Below are 20164 nucleotides of genomic sequence, written 5' to 3' on the forward strand. Positions count from 1 at the left end.
TTTGGTGGTGCTCAGGACCTCCCCCCTCAAACTCTGCCCCCCACCTGTCTAAGGCTCTGGGAGGGAGTTTAGGTGGGGGGAAGGAGGTCTGGGTGCAGGCCCTGGTCAGGGGATTGGGGTGCAGGACAGGTGAGAGGTTGGGCTCTGGGAGGGAGTTTGGATGTAGGCTCTGGGCTTGGGCAAGGGGTGGGGGTGCAGACTCTGGGACAGAGTTGGGGTGTTGGCTCTGGGGTGGGGGTGCAGGCTCTGGGAGGGAGTGCGGAGGGCTGGGGTACAGGATCTGGGATGGAGTTTGGATGCTGGGTACAGACTACAGGCTAGGGCAGGGGGTGGGTGTGCAGGAGGGGGTGAGGGGTGCAGGCTCTGGGACAGAGTATGTGTGCTGGCTTTGGGCTGGGGCTGAGGGTGCAGGCTCTGGGAGGGAGTTTGGGTACAGGAGGGGATGTGTGGGAAGAGGGTGGGGGTGCAGGCTCTGGGAAGGAGTTTGGGAGCAGAGAGAGAGGCTTCAGGCTCTGGCAGGGAGTTTGGGGGCCGAAGGGGGGGCAGTGCATGCTCTGGGAGGCAGTGGGGGGTGAAGCGCTTACCTGGGGTTCCTAAGCAGGTTAGTCCTGGAGTCTCCATGTGTTGCTACCCCCAGGCACTGCCCCTGCAGCTTTCCATTTGCATATGGGGTAGGTCACAGACCCCCCCCCCCGGGGCTGCAGGGAGGGGCTGGCAGCCATGTGGAGCGAGCAGGGAGGAAGCAGCTCAGCCCTGCTGCACTGCTGGTGATGAGTGGGGGCACTGGGCTGTTTTAAATGGCCCGGGGGATGCGCGGAAGGTGGGGCCGAAGGAGAGACCCAGCCCCAAAAACTGCTGAAGCTGGGCCCCGGGCCAGGAATATTCCTGGTGCCCAGGCACCACGGGCCCAAAGGACTCGCCACCCATGGACATGTTAGGGAATTGCTCGGAGGGCTCGAGTTTTGGAGTGTGCATTTCTAAATTGTAGTGTCACAGTGGTGCCTGTGAGGCTTAGAGGGGAGTGCTTGTGTTGTCTGTGGCCATTGGAGTTGGGAGGCTGACCCACATTAGTCACAGACAAGGCTTCTTCATGCTAAGTGCAGCTGGTGACAAGGTAACTCATAACTCTGGATACCCCTAGGAAGCTTCATAGAGTGAGGTTGAAGGTAGTCCTAGTTGCCTTGCTATTCAGAACAGTTCACTTGTTCAAAATTTCATGATGAGTATTGGCAGAGGATCTCTTTGATTGCCTCACAGTATGGTATAGAATCATATATTATATTTTATATTTGTTTGCATATTATACCAATTAAAAACCTATTTAATTAAGTAATAAACATATAAATCTCCCTACGAGATATTTATGTAAGTCTATATGTAATCTGCATTAGTAGCTTCACATACAGATACATAAACAGTTGATACCATGGACCAGGTTCAGCAAATCCTGACCTCAGTATGAGTAGTGTTTGTGGAAGACTTGCAGGAGTGGCGTCTAATGCTGAACTCCCTTTCCTTTTCTGTTTTCTCAATGAGGTAACATATATATTCAGTGTGTTTTATGACTCATCATTTATCTCATGTTGTAGGTATGCATGCATGCCACCTCAAAGTAGTAAATTACACTAATTGACAAACAGAAGGTAAGGTCACTGCCCCAAGCATTTATAATCTATGAATTATCAGGATACATTAGAGTTGGCGTTGAATCCTCATAAAATAAAACTAGATCTTAAAATAAGATAGAAGTAAATTAAATATTCTTGCAGAGCACTTAGTGAGGTGAGAGGTGAAGGAATAGCTACTGGAAAGAGAATATGGGCAAATGTCTCATGATATGGAGATGGATATTGCTGAGCTGAAGTTAATGTGGTTACATTTTGCACCAAAAAGTGGCTTATGAATGCCTGATATACAGTGAAAGGATAGAAACATAGGAATGTCCGCGCTGGATTAGACCTGACAATGGCCTGTGTCATGTGCTTTAGAGGAAAGTGTAAGAACCTTGCAATTAGCAGATGTAGATTAATCTTCTCCCTATATTAGGACTTATCCTGATCTCTACTGGTTACTTTGGTTTAAGCCATGAAGCACAAGATTTAATATTCTGTCCACAAAGTTTATTATAATTAATTATAGCAACTTCAGATGTTCTTCGAATCCATGTCCAATCCCTTTTTGAATCTTAAGTTCTTGGTCTTAATGACCTTTTGTGCCAGTGAGTACCACACTTTAATTATATGTGTGAAAAATGTTTCCTTTGGTCAGTTTTGAATTTCCTACCTTCTAACTTCATTGAATGTACTCTGATTCTTACGTTAGGAGACAAGGAGAACAGAAGTTCCCCATCTATCTTGTCTAGATTGTTCATTATTTTATCTACTTTTATAAAATCCCCTCTTATTCATCTCCTCTCTAAAGTAAAGAGTCTTATTCTGTTGCACCGAATAGCTTTTCTCCTCATTCATTAAGAATGGTTAATGCTCCCCACTTATGGAATTCAGAGATGGGCCAGAATTCTTGTTGAAGGCTCCAGGTTTAAGCTCTGCCTTTCAGCTCAGGCCATGATGAAATTTTCTCTGCTTGGCTGTGGAACAAGTTGGTGATACAGTTTTTCTCAGCCAGTTTTTTTTAAACTCCTTTATTTCCATGCAGTTGCAACTTAGTTGTCTTCTTTCTCCTTCTGTGGGTTGGATGAATAGCAGCATGGTGGTTTCAACCATCTGGATCAACTGCTGCAGCACGTCCCTTGTGGAATAGTCTATCCCCTTTAAGTCATGGCAGAGCAGTTACACAAACACCAGGCTAAATCTAAGGGGTTTTTCCTACTGGAGGCATTACGTTTACAGGCTTCCTTTTCCCAGGCAGCCATAACGCTGCCAGGTTATTGGTCTCAGAGTTTGACTCTCCACCTGGCCTCAAGTATTTGACTCTAATGCAGAAAAGCCTTGTCAGGAGATTCTGAACTTTTGGGGAAAGAGTTTAAGGATGAGGAGGAAGCTATCTGGCCTAGCTCTGAGGCAGGTCCTGCAACAGACCTGTGCTGGAGGAGGAGAATCCCCTTGGATATTGAAGTGTTTTCTCATCTCCAGGGGCAAAGAAGCATGGCTCCTGTATAGCTCCCCTTCCTCCCACTGTGAATCAGGGGAGTCTCATGATACTCACAGGTATGTCCTGCAAACCCCAGAGACTCCAGGGCCCCAAAAGGAAGACCAACTGTCCCCTTCACAAGGTAGCGATTAAGTATTTGTAATGAGCAAGTGGTTTGCAAATCAGGGATTAAACCCCTTCTCCTTTGCCTTCTCCCCCTGAGAGAATATTTGCTAGGGTTTGTCTCCTACACAGAGGCTCTTGCAGTGCTCAGTATCATCTGTGCTGCTTCTCCCCCTCCCTGCAGCATATGTGGGCATGCAGGGAAACATGTCCCTCCTGTGCAGATCGGTCTCAGATGGAATTCCTATTAACTGCAGGTGTTCTGCGTTTCAGCTCAAGGACCTTCCAGGGAAAGGGGCTCAGATTTGAGGCAACTGCTGTATGGGAATTGGGCCTTCTGATCATCAGTTTTTTCCCCAGCTCTGCCAGAGAAAGGGAACGCTCTGAAAGGTGGGAAATAGGTTTTCTCTCTCCATCTCGCCCATGCTTCACAGGCTGTCTCCACTTTAAAGCCTTAAGAACACATCAGCCATCTGTGACCCGAACAGAAGCACATGAGCAGCACCATCATGGGATTACAGATTCTGATTTATTGAGTAAAGCCCTGAGCGGTACTAGCTTGCTCCTACAGTACTTGGGTGCTAGCCAGCCTGGGGGAGCAAGCTTGCAGTCTTTCAGGCTCCAGGGATATCTAGCTAGCTACTTCCACAATCAGTGTGTATGTACCTGTACCCCATCTCTGATGCTTGGTCTCCATGCCAGGATGAATAGTGTACTATCTCCCCACATACCACAGCTAGAGGAAGAAGTACTACACGTGCATATCCCATCATAGCCCCAGAAAAAAGGAGAAAAACAAACAAACCCTGCAGGACTTCTCCAGGAGAGGATGTCAGTGACTTGCAAGGAACTCATTAATAATAATATATCTTCCTATTGAAGCATTATTAGGTTCTTGATTTCTTGTTGATGACTCCTTTTGAGGGCATATCAAGATCCAAACGGGGCCATCTGTTTAAACCAAATGTTAAACTGAAAGGTTTATGTACAAACAAAGATTTCTTAAATTTTGGGACACAAGGTTGCTGCAAGCAATAGCTCCACCAAAGAGAGGAATATCATACATGGGCTTCTTTACAAAGACCTCATAAACCATAAGAAGGCTGGCACACAGCACTACAGTTTCAAAGCCTCAGCTATAGTCATTCAGACCAGAGGTTTTTTTATAGTTAGTAAGGAAGGCCTACATTGTGGTGAATGAGTGATTTGTCATCTAGGAGTATGATCCTTGTTTGGAGTGAGACATCTCAGGTTCTGTCTTGATATGATTGGTGATGAGGAATGGATTCTAGCTTAGTGGCTACAAGTAACCCATGTTACACTCGTAAACAGCCATTGTTCATCTTAAAGAGAACTCATGCATCCAAACTTACAGCTGAGGTGATATTGCAGAAAAATTGGAGACATTAGTAGCTGAGAGGCAGAGAGGCCTCAATCCTCTTTATCAAAGCCAGCATAGCAATTTGTTTGCCATAGACACCAAGGATATCCTAGAAGAGATTATTACCCGGGCAGAGGATAAAATCTGGAGCAGAAACTTCCAAGGAAACATAGATAAATTTTAGGGCTTTCAAGTGATTAAAAAAATTAATTGCGTGATCAAACAATAATAGAATACCATTTATTTAAATATTTTGAATGTTTTCAAATATATTCATAGAATCATAGAATATCAGGTTTGGAAGGGACCTCAGGAGGTCATTTAGTCCAACCCCCGCTCAAAGCAGGACCAATCCCCAATTTTTGCCCCAGATCCCTAAATGGTCCCCTCAAGGATTGAACTCACAACCCTGGGTTTAGCACAAACCAATGAGCTATCCCTACCCCAAAGAGAAGGGGCTTGGAGAATGCAGGCATCGATCCTGCTACCTCGCATACTAAGTGAGTGCTCTCCCATTTGAGATAATTCCCCAATTTTGATTTCATTAAAACACAGAATATGAAGTGTACAGTGCTCACTTCATATTTATTTTTGATTACAAGTGTTTGCACGGTAAAAAAACAAAAGAAATGCAATCTGTTATGAATATAGATTTATGTACAAAAATACTACATTCAAAAATAAAACAATGTAACATTTTAGAGCTTGCAAGTCCACTCACTCCTACTTCTTCAGCCAGTTGCTCAAACAAGTTTGTTTACATTTGCAGGAGAAAATGCTGCCTGCTTCTTGTTTACGTTACCTGAAAATGAGAACAGGTGTTCTCATGGCACTGTTGTAGCCAGTGTTGCAAGATATTTACGTGCCAGATGTGCATGCTTCAGCCGCCATTCCAGGGGACATGCGTCCATGTTGATGACGCTCGAAAACCATCCAATGCAGTGCAGACTGACACATGTTCATTTTCATTATCTAAGTCATGACACCAGCAAAAGGCTGATTTTCTTTTTTGGTGGTTCGTGTTCTGTAGCTTCCGCATCAGAGTATTGATCCTTTAAGACTTCTGAAAGCATGCTCCCTACTTCCTCCCTCTCAGATTTTGGAAGGCACTTCAGATTCTTAAACCTTGGGTCGATTGCTGTAGTTATCTTTAGAAATCTCACATTGGTACCTTTTTTGCATTTTGTGAAATCTGCTGTGAAAGTGTTTTAAAATGAACCACATGTTCTGGGTCATCATCTGAGACTGCTGTAACATGAAATATATGACAGAATGTGGGTAAAACAGAGCAGGGGACATACAGTTCTCCCCCAAAGAGTTCAGTGATAAATTTAATTAACGCATAATTTTTTTAACGAGCGTCATCAGCATGGAAGCATGTCCTCTGGAATGGTGGCCGAAGCATGAAGGGGCATACGAATGTTTAGCATATCTGGCATGTAAATATCTTGCAATGCTGGCTACAAAAGTGCCATGCAAACGCCTGTTGGTGACATTGTAAATAAGACGACATTTGTAAGTTGCACTTTCAGGACAAAAAGATTGCATTACAGTACTTGTATGAGATGAATTGAAAACTACTATTTCTTCTGTTTATCATTTTTACAAATATTTGTAATTTGTAATCAAAATATACACTGATTTCAATTATAGCACAGAATATGATATACATGAAAAGGTAGGTTTCAGAGTAGCAGCCATGTTAGTCTGTATTCGCAAAAAGAAAAGGAGTACTTGTGGCACCTTAGAGACTAACAAATTTATTAGAGCATAAGCTTTCGTGAGCTACAGCTCACTTCATCGGATGCATTTCCGATGAAGTGAGCTGTAGCTCACAAAAGCTTATGCTCTAATAAATTTGTTAGTTTCTAAGGTGCCACAAGTACTCTTTTTCTTTTTATGAAAATGTAGAAATATCCAAAATATTTCAATTGGTAGTCTCTTGTTTAACAGTGCGACTAAAACTGCAATTAATTGTGATTAATTTTTTTGAGTTAATTACGTGAGTTAACTGTGATTAATTGACAGCCCTAATAAATTTTACTTCAACAAAATCCTGAGCATGACACAGATAAAAAGAGCAGTTGCATATGAGAGCGCACAATTCCTGTACAAGACTTTTTCTTCTGATCAGCCCTTTGTAACCCATGTCTTAAGTGGCTGGTAATAGTCACAGAAAGGCACAGGTCACATGTTATGCACCCGTGCTCATCCATAGATAACAGGCCAATCAGTACCCTGTCCAGAGAAACAGACCCACTCATAACTAGACAGCTGCTGGAAAGGATTCATAGCTACCTTCAAAATGAAGAGCTTTTGATCCCAATGCAGAGAATTGCTCACCCAGAGGTCAAAACAGATATGGCTATAGTTAATATTTGCAAAAATCCAAAACTTCATTGCATCAGTCATTTCTTGAGGAGTCTATCAGTAGTCACTTATCCCCAATGTCTGGATTGCTAGTGCCATGCATCAGCTTCATCTCCTGAGTGGGGTTTCTCAAAATACACCTGCTGAAATTCCTTTGAAGGACATAGAATCGTGCGTTTGTTGCGATGTAAAATTAGATGTCATTCTCAGATCACATCCGAATGCCTCTTTGTGGGCAGGTAAGTACAAACAACATGCTGAACACCAACCCAATTTTCACTATAGATCCTTGCATACTCAAGTGCCAAATTTAATCTCAATGACAAATTAGAGAAATCTGTGATAGGCTTTCTAATCGCAAGTTTTGGAATTAGTTCCCATACCCATTCAAGAACCACACGGCTTTTGTCATGAGGAAAAGATGATTCTTACATCCACTAACCCTTTTGTTCAAGTTAAGTTCCTCTTTCTACAATTTGTAGGAAATAGTTCTACCATGGTTTTGTTCAAAGCTTTTTGTGGCACAAATGGGCATTTCTAGGGCTCCAAAAAAAGATTCCGAGCAAATGGAGTACATACATTTGGTATGTCTTGTTCATCATTTTATCAAAAATGCCAAGACTTTAAGCCCTCGAAGTTGTTATAGGCAAGAAGTGAAAATCCTGCACTAGTTGGAATGATAGTAATATCTGGGAAACCATTCACAAAAGTCCCTAGAGGCATTGGGGGAGAAGGGCATGAGCCTTCACTGGAAGATTTCCAAAGTTTCCATTCCTCTGCAATGGCATCCTTTTGTAGAAAGATGTTACTGGATGGTAGGTTCCCGGTTATTGCTTAGTTTATAAAGCTCTTGCTTTATATGGGGGAAACTTCTATTTCTGCCTATGTTTCTACTATAATAAACTCTGCTTATCCTTCCCTCTCCCTCTCCCACACATACTGGTGCGATTCACTGCTCATTCAGATTAGTAATGAATGAGAAGAGAAGCTGTGCAACAGATTGAGAAACTTCTTACCTGATAATAATCCTTCTGTTAGCAGCTTCTCTCAGAATTCAACCCAACCCGGTAGTCTGTTAAATGACCATAATATAAATTGAATTTTTTCTCTAAAGCAGAGGTGGGCAAACTACGGCCCTTGGGCCACATCTGGCCCGCAGGACCATCCTGCCTAGCCCCTGAGCTCCCGGCCGGGGAGACTAGCCCCCAGCCTCTCCCCTGCTGTCCCTCCTCCCTCGCAGTTTTAGCTCTGCACGCGGGTAGTGTGGCTTGTGCCCGCCTACCTCCCAGGCTTTCCAATAAGCCTCTTCTGCCCCTCTGAGTGGCCTGGTGGGTGGGGGGGGGGTTGGATAAGGGGCAGGAGGTCCCGGGGGGCAGGCAGGGGACGGGGGCAGTTGGATGGGGCGGAGGTTTGGGGGGTGGGGGCGGTCAGAAGACAGGAAGCAGGGGGGTTGGATAGGGAGTGGGGTCCTGGGGTGTCGGGGGGGTTCCAGGAAGGAGGGGGACCTGGCAGGGCTGTTAAGGACATGGGTCTAGGGAGGGGGGTTGGATGGGTCGGGGGCCTGTCGGGGCAGGGGTGTGGATAGGGGTCGGGGCAGGGAGCAGGAGGAGTTGGATGGGGGGGATCACGGGGCGGGCAGTTAGGGGCAGGGGGTCCCGGGAGGGGGCAAGGAGCAGGGGGGGTTGGATGGGTCAGAAGTTCTGAGGGGGGCAGTCGGGGTGGGAAGTGGGAGGGGGCGGATACGGGGCGAGGCCCAGGATGTTTGTGGAGGCACAGTCTTCTCTATCCGGTCCTCCATATAGTTTTGCAACCCTGATGTGGTCCTTGGGCCAAAAAGTTTGCCCAGCCCTGCTCTAAAGGGAGACCTGGATATGTTGTTTTAGATTAATTTAATACATCATATCGAGTAGTCTTAATGCATAATAATTGGTTTCTGAAGTGTTTTTACAGCTGTGGAAGAACTCTTTTGGTGGCTTGTGTTGGAGGACAGAGCTTAGCCCTGGAGCCTCCAGCAACAACATTGGACCACCTACAAATTCCATGGGTCAGGTACCTCACTTTAAAATAAAATCACCAAAAAGCTTGGTAGAAAGTTATAAATTAATGGAAAGAGTTAGATAACTAAACGAAACAACTTCTGTGCTTGTAATCGAGATGATTGCAATATAAGTATGCAATAGAAGTAACTCTAGGAGAGGTATTTGTATGTTTCTACCCCTCCAAGACTTCTGTTGCCCCCCTGGAGGAGAGCAGAAAGGAGAAAAAGTCAGCTTTAAAACATCCCTCTCCTCATTCAAGTCCCTTCTAAAAACCCGTATTTTCTGTTTCCTGGGAACGAGTTGATTTTATACAAGGACTGATTTTTTTTTTTAAGAGTTTTCTTTAATGCAATCCTCAATAATGGGTGCATCAACAGTGATCTTATTACTGGAACCCTTGTGCTTCCATGTTGCATTACATCTAAAATTAGATTTATATCAGCTGCTTAGGACAGGGATTATATATTTTGTTTGTCCTTTTTTAAAGGTACTAATACTCTGTTACTTACACATAGTAGCTGAGAATGAAATGAGCAAGAGCCTACAGTGAGAAAAAGATAAAAAATTACTTTGAAGTACTTCCCTACATAAATATACCCAGTAGAATAGTAACTCTTAGGTTTGCAGCTAGGAAATTATATTGGAAAGTGTGAATTGTAAATGTGGGTACTCTGACCTGGGCAATGAAAATGTGACACCTTCAGGAGCTAGTGAGGCATGACAAGATATTCTTGTTGCTTGTAACTTTAATTTTTGTATATTACATCTGAGTCTAAACCTGCATATGAAATGAGAAGAAAAAAGGGTAAGCTGTAACTCTCATGCAGTAATGTCTATTTTAGGTACTTGCATGACCCCCCTCACTGTAATATCTGAATGCCTCATAATCTTTAATGTATTTATTCTTGGAATTCTTGCTAAACCAAATACTATTATCCCCATTTTACAGATGGGGAATGGGCACAGAGAAGCTAAATGACTTGCTCAAGTTCACAGGTAGTTTGTTGGCAGAGCTCAACACTGCTTATGAGCCACTAACTTCAAGTCAAGTCCCCAGCTAGGATTCAATGCAACGGTAGAGAGGTTTTTCTTCAGAGGATGATAACTTTAACAGGAGTAAGAATATCTCTGATGAAAGTACGTGACATTTCCTCTGCACATAGCCTACAAAGGAATGATTCCTAAATTGATAAATTTAAAATATTTTAATCCTGATGACCTCAGACCCTCAGCAGAAGACCTAAAAATGCTGGAGGATTGAGAAATAAACCAGATTATATGGTAAAGAGCTTCCTGTTCAGAAACTTTAGAGGATGGACAGAAGGGTTTCCATGAGTTATAATTATTAGTTTTAAGTTTTTCTGTATTTATTTCTTACTTGACATTGTAACAGAGGTTTTCTGTGAGTGGATCTTCAGGGGACCATAGCTCTGAAGAATGGGAATCAGGTGGACAGGAAAATTTTCCATACCTGGTTTCGGTCACCATTAGCAGGTGGCATAATCCAGGTGGCACTGTTTTGGTGCTGTTTTCTAATTCTGATGTGCTCAGTGTTTTAGGAACTGGAGGAGAGTTTTGGAAGTGCTTGTATTTCTTAATTTTTTTATTTTTTTTTGTATCTGACATTGAGTGTTGAAGATAATCTGTTCAAAAAGGCTTATTAGAATCAATGCAATGAATTTGTGAGATCCGAGGTAAAGCAAATGCAAGTATTCTGTTGTTCAGATAATGCAGCTATGCCCCAGACTTCACGTTCAAGCTGTTCAGACTTTGAGAATAGTAGAACAAGGAATTTTCAAAACACAAAGTTTATAGAAAAAGAGCAGTGGTGATTGCTGTGAATTTATTGAAATTTTGACAAGATTGGTATTTACATTAATTCCTGTTGTCTTAATTTTTTATTTAAATTCAGCCTCTTATCTCTCTACTGACCCTGTGGAACTGATTTCAGTGCTACTGAGGTTTAATTTAATTTTATTTATTGTGTAATTAATGATGTTAGGATGCCTAGTGCCTTGAATAGGCATCATCATTATTTTAAATCTAAATAAATAAAATAGTTTAGTCATTTATCAATGTACCTGTATTCCACACAAATGTGGAGCTATCACTTCTAATATGTTGAAATATTTACATAAAAACATTAGATCCGTAAACTGAGATATTTAAAAAATAAAAAAGTAATTTGATAGGGAAAGTAATGCCACATTATTGAAAACAATATCACTTCACACTTTAAATTTTCTTCCTTCTTTTGGAGTCATTACACACTGTGCCCCATCTATGTGCTTCAGGAAGCAGAAGGTTTGCTTAGCATACACTGAAGGTCTGGGTTCTTTTAACTCCCTGTGCATATGTTTTCTCTCTTCTCAGTAATTTAACTGAGGTTAGACATTGGCCGGTGTTGACAGCTTGATTTTTCTGTTCATATTGAAGTATAGATTTAATAGTAATGTCGCAGTTACAATTCAGTCTAAGTGTAAAACATTGCAAACTACATTATAGAGCCATTTTATTCATTATATCGCTGGCATTTATTTTACTTTTAATCCATAAAGTATACCAAATTAGAAAGTACATGGGTACCTGTAACAGTATTAAAAATAAAAAAGTGCTTATCTTGAAGTAATTAGAGATGAAATACTCAGTTCACTGATTACTAAAAAGTATTACAATTATTTGCAATTTTAACATGTCTTCAGCAGTCCTAGGAATTGTTTATAGTAATTTTTACAGTTTAAAGTAATGTAGTACTTTTAATATATGCTGAAGAAATTTGTGACTTTTTTCCAAGGGTCTCCTGACAACTGGAGTAGAATTTGAATCTCTCCCTGCAGCTCTTTCTCTACCTGCTGAATCTGGCCTCTACCCAGTAACCCTCGTTGGTGTTCCTCAGACTACTGGGCAGATCACTATCAATGGTAAGGATTATATCTTTTGCAGTTCTCATCAGGAAAATAGGCACAAGTATCTTAAGACATTGTGGTTTTTTTTGATGTAGTAGTTAAATTAATATTTATTTTATGTTTCCACAAAGTCAGTATCTATTTAAAAAGAACTTACAAAATAATCCTTCATCAAGAAGGTAGTTCTACATAGAATGAGAAAATAAGCCATGATTCTAAGAAATACATCACTTTTGTTTAGATGTGTGTGTTCATTGCTGTTACTACATTAAAATGCTAAATCTGAGGGGAAAGGGAAAGCTAAATAACTGAATAGTCTATTGTATTAGCAAACAATGGTGTTAAAAATGCTAGTCTGTCTACACCTGTACTCCTAGCATTGCTAGAATATAAGGTCCCAGAATATTAGTTCATGACTATATTTTTTTAAAAATGCATGAAAATCGTGGACTGTTACTTCCACAAAAGACAAAAGTATAGGCGTAAATGCATAACATTTGTCCATGCAATTTGATTCATTATACTTGTATAGAGTCTTTCTTAGGAGGATTTGAAAATGTTTTACAAAGTTTCTTACCACCTGTGTAAGATATTTTCATAGGAGAGGTTGTGACTTGGCCAAGTTAATTTCCTTTCAGAATCTGGTCACTAACATGGTGTACAAAAATCGATGATTAAATAAATAAAAATTTAAATTAAAACATTTAAGTTTTAAAAGTAAACCTACTTAACATTAAATTTGAAATTATGAAAACCTAATTTAAGGCTTCATCCTATTATAATCTATTAAAATCATTTAAAGTCAATAAAAATATGCTGTATATGTTTGCTGCTGAAATTTAAAATAGTCAAACCACTGAACTGATAGAGGTCACTGTCTAAGGACCTGGAACCAGAGTTTGTTGAAGTATTTTTGATGGCAGTAGCCTCTTCTGCAGGCGCAGAGAGACTGTTCTTCGTTTCAGTTTGTTCAACTAGTTGAGTTCAATGACTAAATAAAACCTAGATGTGAGAAGATGAGATCTACTAGTTCTAAAATCTTGAAGCACATGGTGTGATCAGAAAGAATCTGTTCAATTTACTAAGTTGGAAAAAATCAGTTAGTTTTAAATGCAAACCATGTTTTGATATACACTTTTATCTTATATACCTAGCACATTTTCAGGTAGACTTATTTAAAAAAAAATTAAAATGCTGTTTTTGTGAATTTTTAATAGAATTTTAATTTTCATCCAAATAGAGTTTGACATGATTCACATCTAAAAAATTAATCATTTAATAAATAAGGAATGAATCATTCACCATTTTCTAACATTTAAAAAAAAAAAAGTAAAAAAGGAATCTGTATAAATCATAAGACTGGAAGGGACCTCGAGAGGTCATCTAGTCCAGTCTCCTGCACTCATGGAAGGACTAAGTATTATCTAAACCATTTCAGACAGGTGTTTGTCTAACCTGCTCTTAAAAATCTCTAATGATGGAGATTCTGCAACCTCCCTAGGCAATTTATTCCATGCTTAACCAGCCTGACGGTTAGGAAAATTTTCGTAAATGTATGTTAATCTAAATACTTGCATGAGTAATATATTTAGATATAGTGCATCCTCCTGGTTAGCTAAAAAAAGTACCAAGTTTTAGTGTAATGGTTGTATTTAGCTGTAAATTAACATGTTTTAATGAGAATCAATCTTTGTTTAGGAAAATAATTAAAGCACAAATACAAAACAAGATTGAAATTAGTGATTTTAAATCAAGGTTTCCTGCTTGCTGATTTCAATCCTCAATAAAATTGGTCATTTACAGCACTTTGATTTAAATCAATCCACCATCATCACTAAACTTTTGTAATTGATTCCTTCATGAAGCAAATAGTTTCTGGACAAATTTGCTCTTTTCTACCTTGAAATAGGTTATCATACTTCAGTCTTTGGAGTCTTCAGTGATTGTCTTCTGGATAATCTGCCAGGATTAAAGACGAATGGCTGTGCAGTAGAAGTCATTCCAGCTTTGCCAAGGCTGCAGATCAGTACCTCTCTACCAAGGTAAGAAATTGAATTAGGTACAGATTTCATTTTTGATAAACTAGAAAATGTTGCATTGGTTATAATGCTGTTTCTGGCTATACAAATTGCTTATTATAACATGGGCATTTAATCACTGTATTTATAATACAGTATAGTCTAATTTAGTGAAGTAAGACGTACATTAAAATCAGAGTGGCTTGAAATTGGGTTTTTGCCCTTATTTGCTCTTTGTGCAGTATAAAACTGAAAAAATTGTCTGAACATTTTTCACTTTTTTTTTAAAACCCTAGAAATATTAGGAATGTCAAGTCTGGTCTTCCTTGATTTTATTGGTTGACTTAATGTGGTCTCGGAGAGTATTTACTGATCTCATACTTGAATCGAAGAGGAGTGATATTGAGTCTTCAACCAGTTTCTACTAAGTTTTCATTAGGCACTGTTGTTAAATAGGTAACTGTATACAACATTTTGAGTTTGGGCCAGGGTGTTCCTATAATTCCTTTCCGTTTCATTAACTTCAGAGTAGGAGTGTCATTTCATTCTGACTGTCTACTCAAGCAAAGTCTCCAGTATTAAGTTGTATATATTGTTTTTAACCAAGCTGTACGTTGGGCTCACTGTGAACCCTCATTAAAATGTTATGTTAAAGGTTGCTTCTAGATTTTATTGTAAATGGTTTTATTTTGTGTGTGTGTCCAGAAAAATTATGAATTTAATCTCCCAGGCTCATTTTTAAGGTGTTATGAAGGTTTCCTTTGAGGATGAGGACTGAGGTCAGGTTTGGAAGGATGATTTTGTGAAAATTGTTCACCCATAGGTGATTTTGTGTTTAATCATTTTTCTGTATGAGTTTACTTGAGAGTGTAGTGATTGTCTGGTTTCACCCACATAGTTGTACCATTTAGTGCACTGGATGAGGTACACCACATGTGATAGGTATGTGTAGGATCTTGAAAGGTTTGTTGTAGGTGAGTATTGATCATCGTAGCACTGGAGGAGATATGTCTTCATGTTTTGTATCTGTTGTTCAGACAGGGTCTGGTGCCACTTTGAGTTGGTCTGTCCTGGTCTGTGGGGAATTAGTTTGATGATGAGCTTGGAGAGGTTGGGAGTTGTTTGAACCGAAGAAGAGGGGGTTCAGGAAAGATTTCTTTTGGGAAGTGGTCCCCATCAAGTATGGGTTGCAATTGTTTAATTATTCCCTGGATCCTTTAAACAATTTAATGCTATACACTAAAAATCATTGTCTTAAAAAGATGCTGGATATATGGCCTGTTACTATAATCTAACCACTAATCCCCCCCCCCCCCCCCACACACACACTCTTCCCCATGACTGCAGGGTTGTTAATGGGCCACATCACCTTGAGTGGTCTCTTAGAATATGTGTAACTACGTATGCTGAACAATCTGTTCAACCTTGTATTTACCTGTGATACTGTGAGTACCTTTCCCAGATCTGAAGAAGAAGCGGGATACCGGGAGGAAGCACAGGCAGGAATGTCTGTGAGGGGAGGGCTCCTGCCTCATACTGGGAATGAGGGGCGATCAACAGGTTATCTCAAGTGCTTATATACAAATGCACAAAGCCTTGGAAACAAGCAGGGAGAACTGGAGGTCCTGGTGATGTCAAGGAATTATGACGTGATTGGAATAACAGAGACTTGGTGGGATAACTCACATGACTGGAGTACAGTCATGGATGGTTATAAACTGTTCAGGAAGGACAGGCAGGGCAGAAAAGGTGGGGGAGTAGCACTATATGTAAGGGAGCAGTATGACTGCTCAGAGCTCCGGTACGAAACTGTGGAAAAACCTGAGTGTCTCTGGATTAAGTTTAGAAGTGTGTGCAACAAGAGTGATGTCATGGTGGGAGTCTGCTATAGACCACCGGACCAGGGGGATGAGGTGGATGAGGCTTTCTTCCGGCAACTCACGGAAGCTACTAGATCGCATGCCCTGATTCTCATGGGTGACTTTAATTTTCCTGATATCTGCTGGGAGAGCAATACAGCGGTGCATAGACAATCCAGGAAGTTTTTGGAAAGCGTAGGGGACAATTTCCTGGTGCAAGTGCTAGGGGAGCCAACTAGGGGGAGCGCTTTTCTTGACCTGCTGCTCACAAACCGGGTAGAATTAGTGGGGGAAGCAAAAGTGGATGGGAATCTGGGAGGCAGTGACCATGAGTTGGTTGAGTTCAGGATCCTGACGCAGGGAAGAAAGGTAAGCAGCAGGATACGGACCCTGGACTTCAGGAAAGCAGACTTTGACTCCCTCAGGGAACAGATGGCCAGGATCCCCTGGGGGACTAACATGAAAGGGAAGGGAGTCCAGGAGAGCTGGCTGTATTTCAAGGAATCCCTGTTGAGGTTACAGGGACAAACCATCCCGATGAGTCGAAAGAATAGTAAATATGGCAGGCGACCAGCTTGGCTTAATGGTGAAATCCTAGCGGATCTTAAACATAAAAAAGAAGCTTACAAGAAGTGGAAGGTTGGACATATGACCAGGGAAGAGTATAAAAATATTGCTCGGGCATGTAGGAAAGATATCAGGAGGGCCAAATCGCACCTGGAGCTGCAGCTAGCAAGAGATGTCAAGAGTAACAAGAAGGGTTTCTTCAGGTATGTTGGCAACAAGAAGAAAGCCAAGGAAAGTGTGGGCCCCTTACTGAATGAGGGAGGCAAGCTAGTGACAGAGGATGTGGAAAAAGCTAATGTACTCAATGCTTTTTTTGCCTCTGTTTTCACTAACAAGGTCAGCTCCCAGACTGCTGTGCTGGGCATCACAAAATGGGGAAGAGATGGCCAGCCCTCTGTAGAGATAGAGGTGGTTAGGGACTATTTAGAAAAGCTGGACGTGCACAAGTCCATGGGGCCGGACGAATTGCATCCGAGAGTGCTGAGGGAATTGGCGGCTGTGATTGCAGAGCCCTTGGCCATTATCTTTGAAAACTCGTGGCGAACGGGGGAAGTCCCGGATGACTGGAAAAAGGCTAATGTAGTGCCCATCTTTAAAAAAGGGAAGAAGGAGGATCCTGGGAACTACAGGCCGGTCAGCCTCACCTCAGTCCCTGGAAAAATCATGGAGCAGGTCCTCAAAGAATCAATCCTGAAGCACTTAGAGGAGAGGAAAGTGATCAGGAACAGTCAGCATGGATTCACCAAGGGAAGGTCATGCCTGACTAATCTAATCGCCTTTTATGATGAGATTACTGGTTCTGTGGATGAAGGGAAAGCAGTGGATGTATTGTTTCTTGACTTTAGCAAAGCTTTTGACACGGTCTCCCACAGCATTCTTGTCAGCAAGTTAAGGAAGTATGGGCCGGATGAATGCACTATAAGGTGGGTAGAAAGCTGGCTAGATTGTCGGGCTCAACGGGTAGTGATCAATGGCTCCATGTCTAGTTGGCAGCCGGTGTCAAGTGGAGTGCCCCAGGGGTCGGTCCTGGGGCCCGTTTTGTTCAATATCTTCATAAATGATCTGGAGGATGGTGTGGATTGCACTCTCAGCAAATTTGCGGATGATACTAAACTGGGAGGAGTGGTAGATACGCTGGAGGGGAGGGATAGGATACAGAAGGACCTAGACAAATTGGAGGATTGGGCCAAAAGAAATCTAATGAGGTTCAATAAGGATAAGTGCAGGGTCCTGCACTTAGGATGGAAGAATCCAATGCACCGCTACAGACTAGGGACCGAATGGCTCGGCAGCAGTTCTGCGGAAAAGGACCTAGGGGTGACAGTGGACGAGAAGCTGGATATGAGTCAGCAGTGTGCCCTTGTTGCCAAGAAGGCCAATGGCATTTTGGGATGTATAAGTAGGGGCATAGCGAGCAGATCGAGGGACGTGATCGTTCCCCTCTATTCGACACTGGTGAGGCCTCATCTGGAGTACTGTGTCCAGTTTTGGGCCCCACACTACAAGAAGGATGTGGATAAATTGGAAAGAGTACAGCGAAGGGCAACAAAAATGATTAGGGGTCTAGAGCACATGACTTATGAGGAGAGGCTGAGGGAGCTGGGATTGTTTAGTCTGCAGAAGAGAAGAATGAGGGGGGATTTGATAGCTGCTTTCAACTACCTGAAAGGGGGTTTCAAAGAGGATGGCTCTAGACTGTTCTCAATGGTAGCAGATGACAGAACGAGGAGTAATGGTCTCAAGTTGCAATGGGGGAGGTTTAGATTGGATATTAGGAAAAACTTTTTCACTAAGAGGGTGGTGAAACACTGGAATGCGTTACCTAGGGAGGTGGTAGAATCTCCTTCCTTAGAGGTTTTTAAGGTCAGGCTTGACAAAGCCCTGGCTAGGATGATTTAACTGGGACTTGGTCCTGCTTTGAGCAGGGGGTTGGACTAGATGACCTTCTGGGGTCCCTTCCAACCCTGATATTCTATGATTCTAAGAGCTCCTTGTTTGTCTCTTTTACCAAAAGAGGACAGTCCTATAAAAGATATTACCTCACCTGTCTTGACTCTGAAACATACATAGGCTACTTGAGTGTCAAATGTAGATATTTATTCTGAAATACCTAAAAACCTACTGTGAATACTTTGATTTTCTGTGAAGGCAGCCTTTTCATAATGATTTAACAAACACGGGTGTTAAAAGTATATGTGAATTTTAAATTACAGAACTCATAGATTTACCAGCTATTAAACTCAATTCCTTTTGCCCTCACACCCTTGTTCTCCTCTGTCTCCTTTCCATCCATATGAAGAATTTTCAGTTTCCTCAAAAAACCACAACTCCGTCTCTCTCTCTTGTTCTGTAGTCCTTCTCCCATCAATTCTAAAACTCCTTTAATAGTCAATTTACATTCACTGTTTGAACTCCTCTCATCAAAATCCATCCAGGATCCACTGCAATCTGTCTTGTGCCTTCTACACTCCTCTGAAGTTGCATTTACCAAGTTCTCCAATGACCTCTTCCTAGTTTAATTTGAAAGTATTTACCCTATCCTCCTTGATCCTTGTACTACCTCAATACCATACAACATCTGATAATTTCAATAATTGACTGATTTGATGCATTTGCTGTTGCAGGTTTCAGAGTAGCAGCCGTGTTAGTCTGTATTCGCAAAAAGAAAAGGAGTACTTGTGGCACCTTAGAGACTAACAAATTTATTAGAGCATAAGCTTTCGTGAGCTACAGCTCACTTCATCGGATGCATTTGGTGGAAAAAACAGAGGAGAGATTTATATACACACACACACAGAGAACATGAAACAATGGGTTTATCATACACACTGTAAGGAGAGTGATCACTTAAGATAAGCCATCACCAACAGCAGGGGGGGGAAAGGAGGAAAACCTTTCATGGTGACAAGCAGGTAGGCTAATTCCAGCAGTTAACAAGAATATCAGAGGAACAGTGGGGGGTGGGGTGGGAGGGAGAAATACCATGGGGAAATAGCTTTACTTTGTGTAATGACTCATCCATTCCTAGTCTCTATTCAAGCCTAAGTTAATTGTATCCAGTTTGCAAATTAATTCCAATTCAGCAGTCTCTCGTTGGAGTCTGTTTTTGAAGCTTTTTTGTTGAAGGATAGCCACTCTTAGGTCTGTGATCGAGTGACCAGAGAGATTGAAGTGTTCTCCAACTGGTTTTTGAATGTTATAATTCTTGACGTCTGATTTGTGTCCATTCATTCTTTTACGTAGAGACTGTCCAGTTTGGCCAATGTACATGGCAGAGGGGCATTGCTGGCACATGATGGCATATATCACATTGGTAGATGCGCAGGTGAACGAGCCTCTGATAGTGTGGCTGATGTGATTAGGCCCTATGATGGTATCCCCTGAATAGATATGTGGACAGAGTTGGCAACGGGCTTTGTTGCAAGGATAGGTTCCTGGGTTAGTGGTTCTGTTGTGTGGTGTGTGGTTGCTGGTGAGTATTTGCTTCAGATTGGGGGGCTGTCTGTAAGCAAGGACTGGTCTGTCTCCCAAGATCTGAGAGAGCGATGGCTCGTCCTTCAGGATAGGTTGTAGATCCTTGATGATGCGTTGGAGAGGTTTTAGTTGGGGGCTGAAGGTGATGGCTAGTGGCGTTCTGTTGTTTTCTTTGTTGGGCCTGTCCTGTAGTAGGTGACTTCTGGGTACTCTTTTGGCTCTGTCAATCTGTTTCTTCACTTCAGCAGGTGGGTATTGTAGTTGTAGGAATGCATGATAGAGATCTTGTAGGTGTTTGTCTCTGTCTGAGGGGTTGGAGCAAATGCGGTTATATCAT

The 20164-nt window shown here is 41.8% G+C and overlaps 1 protein-coding gene across 5 annotated transcripts in view; it reads left to right on the forward strand.

The window, feature by feature from the left end:
* TRAPPC9 (trafficking protein particle complex subunit 9) overlaps nt 1–20164 on the forward strand; it is an 874505-nt gene that overhangs the window by 134692 nt on the left and 719649 nt on the right. For all 5 annotated transcript variants that reach the window (XM_043507302.1, XM_043507301.1, XM_038389963.2 and 2 more), the window contains exons 13-14: nt 11798–11924; nt 13819–13951. In XM_043507302.1, the coding sequence (XP_043363237.1) occupies nt 11798–11924; nt 13819–13951 (260 nt within the window). The remainder of the gene's footprint in view (nt 1–11797; nt 11925–13818; nt 13952–20164) is intronic.

Source organism: Dermochelys coriacea, chromosome 2 (genome assembly GCF_009764565.3).
Source record: "Dermochelys coriacea isolate rDerCor1 chromosome 2, rDerCor1.pri.v4, whole genome shotgun sequence".
Lineage (NCBI taxonomy): Eukaryota > Metazoa > Chordata > Testudines > Dermochelyidae > Dermochelys > Dermochelys coriacea.